We start from the raw sequence: 9,061 nt of genomic DNA on the forward strand, positions 1-9,061 counted from the left end.
GCATAATGTTCCCACCTCTGTGACTGTAGGGATGGTGTTCTTAGGGTCATACTCAGTGTTTTTATTCCTCCAAACACGGCAAGTTGAGTTGATGCCAGAGAGCTCAATTTTGGTGTCATCTGACCACAGCACTTTCTCCCAGTTCTCTTCTGAATCTTTAGATGTTCATTGGCAAACTTCAGATGGGCCTGTAGATGTGGCTCCTTGAGGAGGGGGACCTTGTGGGTGCTGCAGGATTTCAATCCATGGTGGCGTACTGTTTTATCAGTGGTTTGTTTGGTGTCCCAACTGCCTTGAGATCATTCACAAGCACCTCCCTGTAGTTCTGGGCCGATCCCTCACTTTTCTCATGATCATCCTTGCCTCATGAGGCGAAATCTTGCATGGAGCTCCAGAACGAGGGCCACTGATGGTTAGTTTGTATTTCTTATCAAATACTTATTTCATTCACTGAAATGCAACTCAGTTTATAACTTTTGTATCATGTGCTTTTGGGGGATTTTTTGTTGATATTCTGTTTCTATCCTTTAGAATAAACCTATGATTAAAAATTATAGACCCTTCATTTCTTTGTAAGTGGGCAAAACTACAAAATCAGCAGGGGATCAATTATTTTCCCCACTGTATAGCTTTTTTTTATATTAGAAAATAAAGACATCTGACACTATAAAATCACAGGTGACCATTCATACAGATCAGGAGGAAGCCTTCAGAGAAGCAGATGTCATCCTCCTGCTGGATGAGCAGTGGTCAGAGAATGAGAGTGAGGAGGAAAAGAGGAAGAAAGTAAAGGAAACATCCAAGCATTATGGACAACTGATTGATGCAAGGGCCAACAAGGAGGTGAAGGTGATTGTGTCTGGTGACTCATTTGTCAACTTGAGGTGCTCACTTCTTGTGGAGAGTGCACCCTCCATTGACTGGCGCCAGTTTGTCACCATAGCAACTCAGCTGGAAAATGAAGCCAGGGCCATAATTGCAAAGAAGCTGAAAGTGAGGACATCAGGTAGCTCTTAATTCTTTGAGCACATGTTTCCACTGCATTCAACACTAGCACAATTCACAGAAGATGACTTCTTCCTCTTCTTCTCCTCTAGATATTACAGATGTCATTGTGTGGGGAAATATCAGTGGTAGTTTCTACATTGACCTGCAGATGGCGAAGGTTTTCAACTATGACGGAGCAATCAAAGGGCCATCATTCTTTTCCCAGTCACTCTTAAAGATTTTCCATGACAGGTTTGTCCTGCTGTGACATCCCTCTGTGCCAGTGTTGATTGTACACACAAAAGACAGTAATCTTCATCTTCTTTCCAGAAACTGGTTGAAAACAGACTTCCAAGACCTGGTGTGTTGTCAGCGAGCAGCTGTGACTTCAAAGACCTGCCGGGCAGCAGCCATGTCTGCCACCAATGGGATCCTCACCATCCTAAAGGCTTGGAATGGCATCTGTAATCCACATGAGGTCTTCTCTCTGGGTGTCCTTTGCCCAGGTTAAGATACAACCAATAAGGGATTGGGGATGAGGGATCTATATCCATATCATAGCTCTTATGACTGGTCTAGCCAGTGTTGAGGTGTGGTCATCTCTGGCTGCTTGCAGGCTACTACAGTCTCCCAGATGGCATCGTCCTCTCAATTCCAGTAACCTTCGCAGGTGGTAAATGGTCTGCGCTATTTGATGCAACAGTTGGAGATGAGCTGAAGGAGAAACTCCAGCTTTCTGCAAGTGAACTCAGGCAGGTATGTCACGTTACAAAAATAAAAGGGGATTTTGCACAGTATGTTGTTAAATGTATGTTTTTCCACAAATGCTTCTAAGGCGCTAACAGAGTTGTTTTGCTTTCCCAGGAAAAAGAACATATCAGAAAATGGCACAATTGTCAGGAATAAAGAAGACAGATAAAAAAAAAAAGACTGCAGAATTAAATGAATTCAAAATAATTAAGTGAATAATTGATAAATTTCAGTGCCACATTTTTTTCTTGTTTCAGTTTGTTCTTTTATTCTCTTACTGATATGTGGAGTTGCAGTTTTATTTTAACAGGTTCATGACAAATTGCCGTTTTGTGAAACTTCATAGCTGTTATATTTTTAGATGTAAAAGATCAAACTGAGTACTTTATGGAAAAAGGAGAAATTAGAAAATATATTCTTTTTTTTTTTAATTGTACAGTTCAGTAAGTGTCATTTTTATATAATTCAAGAAGCTATTTTTAAGCATAAAACACACTACTACCATATACAAACTAGTTTGTTAATATCCTTCTCCAAGTCCGATGTTACCACTTGACACACGCTTACATTTACAGCTGAGGACACATCAAAACTTAATCACCTCATTCGTAATTATATACCAAACAAACTGAATTTCATGGGCTCTTTAAACCTGAAACATTCAAATCAACCTTGTGCCCTCACAAATTGTGCACTACTTTGTCAGATGACAAGGAGAACTTGAACAGAATGCTGTTTTTACATGCAGAATATACACACTTTTTAAGCATTTCTACACTATACACAAGGAGGCATTGACCGAAAAAAGTAAAGGTTAGTACAAATGTAGCGCACTACGACAAGTCAGGGAATGGTCTCATATTCTTTGATGTTATATTCAATTTGCACAACCCACCCCTGAGATTTAGACGCTGAGTGGCTTCTTAAAAAAAAAAAAAAAAAAAATGCTGTAGATTTTTTTTTTTGTCATCTTAAAAATGTTTCACAAATTACCAGCTGTGGCCAGATACATAATGAGTGAGCCAAGTTTTAGGTCCCTTCAAAAACAGGAAAAAAGTGCTCTAATAAAAGTAACACTTAAAAATTGACCTCAAATATTGATCATTGTAAATACATGCATGATTCATGGCATGCATGGACTTGTTGTGGCACAAAATAGGTTATTTGCTAAATATACATATCCCAGTGATGACTATACATGTACAAATAGTTGGGTACAGACAAGCCTAACTCTCAAAAAGCCTGTGATTTTCAACAAAACTGTAGATCAAGAATAAATTCAGTTACATATGGACCAATTACATATGGATATATGAAATTAAAGTCCATTCACAAATGTCAATAAAAAGAAGGCATCACAGGAAATTCAGAAACAATTCTTTTATCTTGTCACATTGAAGTCACTTATGCTTATGGATGATGATCTACTACTTGTCAGCATCCAGCAGTGTCAGAAATTAACTTTTCATTTCCAGGCAACAAGTGAAAGACAACTAATGACTGAGTGCCTGTCGAAACTAGAGCCTTGGAGGAAAAAGTGTTAGTCTACAAAGTCCAACTCTGGGAATATGCAACCACAAATTAAACCTGGATGTCATTAGATTATCATAACAATCATTCTAGGTAACTAAAAGGTAAAATTTACTTTCAATCTGCCTCTCAGCTCAACAGAGTTTAACCAACTGACCATTAAATTAAATAATTTATAGCATATATTAATAGTTACATAATCAAACCTTTGAACTCTTAATGTCTGGCTGAACAGTTCCTGTAATGTGTGGGTATGAAGGCAGAATGCACTGAATAAACTCAACCATGTGCCACACAATGACCAATCAACAGTATTAAACACCAAATCTTTGATAAATGTTTTGAATACAGAAGTATGGATATAATGTAGTTCTAAGGTAGAAATAAAAACAACAGTTGGAGGTGGGGTTCAACAGGGAAGCTATAATTGTGATCGATGTTGAGGCGATGGGAGCTCTTCCGTCTGCCTGTCTGTCAGAGCTGAGGCCTAGCCCTTCATCCACCTGCTCCAGTTCACTTTGGTCCAGAAGCTCAAAGTCCTCTTCCTCAGCTGCAACTAGTGTGTCGTCAGGCATCTCCTCGCTGGCGCCGCTTTCTGTTGTAATCACCTCATCAGGCTCCAGTGCCCCTACTGTGGTAACTGCAGTGTTGGTGTCATTTGGTTGACTGGAAGTCTCCAGAGCACTCGGTGGAGTTTCAGTGGGAAGGAACTCAGCCAGGGAGGGCTCCTCGCTGGAGCACAGCAGGGCTGACAGTGTGTTCTGCACTACGGTGGAGATGGCTGTACTCACAATCTCCTCACTCAAGGCTTCCAGGGACCGCTGTGCATCCTGGGTCATGGCAGCTTCTTTCTCCTCACCCCCCTGCCTGCCCGCTTCCACCCCTGCACCTGGCACAGGAAACATTCCTTCCTCACCCTCTGGTGGTCGTCCATGTCCGTTGAAGTGCATGTTCACAAAATGCAGTGGGGATGCTAGGTGCTGGATCAGGAGGCTGGTGGGGCTCAATGGCTCCCCCTCTGACTGAGCACCAGCCTGGGCTCCACCTCCTTGCCTGGGGCCTCGCAGAGGAAAGTTGAGCAGGTTGTGCTCAATGGACGGGAACTCCTCGACTGAGGGGAACTCAGGGAGATCCCGCAGGTAGGACTCCTCTGGTTCACTGTGTAAACTCTGCTGGTCCAAGTCTGTTGTAGAAATGAGTCAAATCAAACTCAGCTAACTCACGCATCTAAGCCAGTAGTGATTAGGAACACTGAGCTTTCAAAGCAGTAAATCACAAATATACTTGTACTTAAGTGTACACTTGAGTTAACAGAAAACTACAGAATTGGTGAACTGACACATAGCTAAACTTCTTAGCTGTTTGCAGTGCTTAATTTTAAGTTATGAGGTCCCCGACACCACTTGATGATGGACCCGGCATGTCAATGTGGGGAGAGGAGGTCCTGGAAGGAAAATAAATTCCTCAATGACCGGTGTGTTTGTGGTAGTTTCCACATTAAAGGGGCCAGCTGAGGCAAAACATTATTTGTTGTGCGTTTGTAGTGGCCAAAAAAAAAAAACAAAAAACCACACATTAGAAGACACTCGTTCAAGCGTGACTTATAAATGTCAAGTGCAATTGATGCTAAATACATTAGGACTGCTAGGCTATATATCCGTTTAATCAACAGCAAGCCTGACATCATATTTGGGGTCTTATTACTCTACTAAAGATTAACATTATATTCAGAGTATTACAGCAACAAATGTGAAGCACGCCAGAGTCTATATAATGCAGTAACAATAAATACAAATGTTCTTACTTTCTATTATTTAAAACAGCCCATAACAGTCATTGGCAGGAGGCCTCTTTCACGTTATTCTGTGCTATCCAGCCCTATGTCCACTTGAAACCCTTGACTTCACCATCAGACTGGCTTGTACTGGACTTTTCATTAGCATTTGTAGGCTTTAAAACTGGCCTGCTTGCTGACCACCTTCACCCTGCTACAACTTGAAATGCTTTAGCAAATTCGCCAGTCTTTTTCACATTTTCACTCCATGGCTAACACATCATTACACTGAATGCGCACTTGACCCGCGCAGGCTGGTTATGTTGTGACATAATTAACCTAACTGCCTGTTTTTACTGCATTTAATCATTTTAATTTGAGCCTAAGGTGCTGTTGTAAAAGGTTACGTGTACCAAAAGTATTAGACCTCGGACTTTTTATATATATATATTCTTATATTCAGTGTATTTCATATGTATATGAGGTGCCAGGTCCATCACAATAGATGCCGGTCACAATTTGAGAGGCACCAGATCCTGATCTGGCTTGTCCCGGCACAAAATAACCTCTGGCTGTTTGTATGCTTCAAGCTTTAAAGTGAGGACTAAACATCCGGGGCTGTCTGATGAGCACTGTGGATGTCTAAGACAATTAAACAGAAAATAAATTTAAGAACAATACATGTGGAATTCTGCTATCTCACAAATTGAAATGCCCTTAACCACTGACAGAATATTTCCAAACAGACATCACTCATAAGCAAGAGTAAGGGAAGTGAGTGATAATTACCTTCAGAGACATCAGTGAGTTGAGGAGTGGTAGCTCTGGACACTGAGAACCCACCACTCTCCAGGATGGATGCTTCCTCGTCCGACAGCTCGGAGTCTGTGATGGCCATCGCCAGAGCTGTAGTCTTCACATCCACCTGAGCAACAAAACCACAGCATTATTACTTTGCTGCTGAAACACAAACGTACCATCATATAGATAAATTACAGTAGGTTATATTTATATTAAGCTGGCACTGAACTAATCCACTCCACAGACATACAGCAGCTTAGTGTCTGAATACCTGACATAATATCAACACTGTTAGTAACCGAATGAACTATATACATCCTACAGTGGCACTAATGGAATGAGGTAGTCCTTGAAAGAAAGTTCATGTGATTTATTACACAATGACTATTTAAGTTACAGCAAAAGAAAAAAAAAAAAAAAACCATCACCAAATTCATAAAAGCCAGGACTGACAATAGCGAACCACTTCCAGCTGCAACCATACACACTGACATAAGTCTGCTCTATGTGGCAGTGTCACATGGTTGTGTGTCCATACCGTTGGGGCAAAACAGGACAGCTCCTCCTCGCTCTCACTCTCTGTTTCAGCTCTTGGCTCATCACCTTCGTCAACCTCTTTCTTCACCTCTGTTAAAAACACACATGCACACTTTTAAAATGCCACCCTGCTGAAGAAAACCAATGACTGAAAGATCTGATTCAAAGAAGTAACAGCTCCTGGTTCTGTACTATACCGTTTGAATAAACCTACAGTACACTAAATGTAACATACTGTACATGAGAAACAGGATCTACTGTATGAACCTGAGGAACTTCAAATCACACTCCTTTGACAGTCTACACGGTTCTATTTACAGTGGTGTTACAGTGCCTGATATTCTTTCTGTGTTGGCAGTAGCTTGTGTCCGAGGTTTGGTATGAGCAAAAAGAAACTCAAGTTCTTTGTGTAACAGTTCCTTCTTGCAAGTCCTGCGTTAATGTTACAGTCCTAAATCTATGGCCTGAAGGTGTCACGGTGTCACTCACTCCTCTTGTCATGCTTGCGGTGTTCTGTATCTCCCTTCATGCTGTAGTCCAGTTTCATCAGGATTGGCTCCAAGGCTGTGTACATTCGCTGGATGAGTTCATGATACACCACCAGTGGCCACAAAAGCACGCTCAGGACTGAACAGGGGCACAGACAAAAAAGATGAAGCATATTCTTCACAAGTGTCAAAACAAGATGCTGACGGGCAGTATTTTCTGAAAAAAGGCAGGGAACCCAGTTATGTGATCTATAAATGTGGGACTGCATGAAGAGATATAGTTGATGTAGAATTATCCACTTGCTAAAAAAAAAAAAAACACATCTACGGTCACAAGTACACATCTCATTAAGAATTAGGTTTTTATGCCAATTGGGAATGAAGATACTCACCTATAATATAGGAGATCATGATTCCTGGTACATAATGTCCAACTATGGCAAGTACAAAACAGCCACTGCACATCATCACACAGAACTGGAAAGTGAAAACAAATAAGAGAAATGAGGCGTCTGCCGAGCTGCAAGGGGTAACAACAGGAGGAAGTGTGAGGGGTGTTAGTGTACGCCAGAAGTGAATATCTGAATGAGTTCTTTGCAGCTACAGCACCTGGTCAGATTAGACAGTTTGCACCCTGCCTTAAATACCCATACTTCCCTGGGTTTTTAGACAGCCAGAATACTAAACACAAGCATTTTGTCTTTTCATCAGCCATACTGTTAGCAATTATGACTTTTACATGCAGTATTCAGCTGTGTCTGCTATCAACACAAGACTGACTGCAGTTTGCTCTCAGGTTTGCAGAATAAGATTTAAACATAAGACAGTGAGGTATAAGACAGCTGAACTTTCAATAGTCTTGGTCCAAGTTCTGCACCTTGCCATGATTCTGTCGCTTGTATTGCAGCATCTCCTGCAGGTACAGACAGCAGGTCAGGTAGCTCTCAGCTAGGTGGTGGCTGAGCTCAGGAACACTGAGCAGATGCTGCTCCACTCCCATTGTTTCACTATATGCAGGCAAGCAAACACAGGAAAAGAGTAACACAATAAACACCTGCAAAGGTCAAAATTCTGTACTTAAAAGTGCACTGAGCTATACTTAAAGGTAGGGTTGATGATTCTTTTCAGAACCATTTTTGTTACATATCATGAATTTCTCTTTATCCTGATGGCAATGAATACATTAAATGGACTGACAACATAAAAAAACCAGACATCAGCAGCAGCAGGGCTGAGAAACACCTGACCAATAGTTAAGTTCTTAATTGTGTGCACTCTGCCAGTGCACTCAATATGTAACAATTTCCTGAAATGTGTTAGTAGCAGTCAGGCACCCAGTGTCCATTTTGTTTTGGAAGAGTGGCTTTGGAGACAAGTCAAAACAAAAGGGTGGGATTGATTTCTTCAGTTGTCTACTTTCAAAATTGAGCTTCCTCTTGCTAGTTTTTCCAGGATCACCAACCCTACCTTTAAATGCCTGCAGTGAAATAGTGTACGATTCCACGTTCATGTAGCGACAGTTGAGAGAAGAAGATACACGGATGAACACAAACACAAAAGACTGTTGGTGTAAAATGATACGTCACATGTGGAGACATAGATATAAAGACAGACTTCACTGTGATGTGCTTTAACATATGCTCTTAGTTTTACTTCAGTTAATAAAGACGAGAGTAAAAAAAAAAAACAAAAAAAAAACACATACCTCTGCACAGGGTGAGCCTCTGCACATTGAACTAGAGAAATGAAAAACACTCAATTAGGAAATCATGAACAAAAATATATTTTGGTAGACAAATCTCATCAAAAGGAGTTTTGCCAAGAGTACCACAATATCTCAGGGGATAAAGAGGCTATTTATGCAAGAATGCAAAAAATCCATCAGATAGGCATTAAGAGACACATAAAATAATAATAATAATAATAACAGTGCTATGCTGACTTTAAATAGAGGGTTTTATGTATAATGTTTATTTGACAGGTTTCCATCTTGGAAAGACAGTGCACCCAGATATAAAGTTGTGCTGGACTTCTTCATCCAGTCCAGCTACTGGGCTCCACAAATATAGAGTTTAATTGGCACCTCAAAGGTGAACATTTGCTTCGGTAGTGAGTGACAAAACCTGGGGAATAGATTCTGATTACATGAAGGCATAGGCTTACCAGTAATGATGGGCAACGTGGGCTTCCATCT

General features: G+C 40.8%; 2 protein-coding genes across 4 annotated transcripts in view; one reads left to right on the forward strand and one right to left on the reverse strand.

Annotated features, from left to right (window-relative positions):
- mdh1b (malate dehydrogenase 1B, NAD (soluble)) overlaps positions 1-2,672 on the forward strand; it is a 4,416-nt gene extending 1,744 nt beyond the window's left edge. Inside the window, exons 6-10 of one of the 3 annotated variants that reach the window (XM_020591986.1) lie at positions 655-1,006; positions 1,098-1,239; positions 1,318-1,493; positions 1,604-1,739; positions 1,852-2,672. In XM_020591986.1, the coding sequence (XP_020447642.1) occupies positions 655-1,006; positions 1,098-1,239; positions 1,318-1,493; positions 1,604-1,739; positions 1,852-1,906 (861 nt within the window). In that variant the 3' untranslated portion in view covers positions 1,907-2,672. Of the gene's footprint in view, positions 1-654; positions 1,007-1,097; positions 1,240-1,317; positions 1,494-1,603; positions 1,744-1,851 lie in introns of all 3 variants that reach the window. The other 2 variants (XM_020591988.1, XM_020591987.1) reach the window with 2 other exon arrangements.
- A 51-nt stretch (positions 2,673-2,723) lies between these two features.
- retreg2 (reticulophagy regulator family member 2) overlaps positions 2,724-9,061 on the reverse strand; it is a 7,255-nt gene continuing 917 nt past the window's right edge. The window contains exons 3-10 of the mRNA XM_020592139.1: positions 9,031-9,059; positions 8,573-8,603; positions 7,745-7,874; positions 7,260-7,344; positions 6,869-7,006; positions 6,381-6,469; positions 5,831-5,966; positions 2,724-4,450 (exon numbers count right to left, since the gene is read on the reverse strand). Of these exons, the coding sequence (XP_020447795.1) occupies positions 3,582-4,450; positions 5,831-5,966; positions 6,381-6,469; positions 6,869-7,006; positions 7,260-7,344; positions 7,745-7,874; positions 8,573-8,603; positions 9,031-9,059 (1,507 nt within the window). The 3' untranslated portion in view covers positions 2,724-3,581. The remainder of the gene's footprint in view (positions 4,451-5,830; positions 5,967-6,380; positions 6,470-6,868; positions 7,007-7,259; positions 7,345-7,744; positions 7,875-8,572; positions 8,604-9,030; positions 9,060-9,061) is intronic.

The sequence above is a fragment of the Monopterus albus genome, unplaced genomic scaffold, assembly GCF_001952655.1.
Source record: "Monopterus albus unplaced genomic scaffold, M_albus_1.0 scaffold16.1, whole genome shotgun sequence".
Taxonomy (NCBI): domain Eukaryota; kingdom Metazoa; phylum Chordata; class Actinopteri; order Synbranchiformes; family Synbranchidae; genus Monopterus; species Monopterus albus.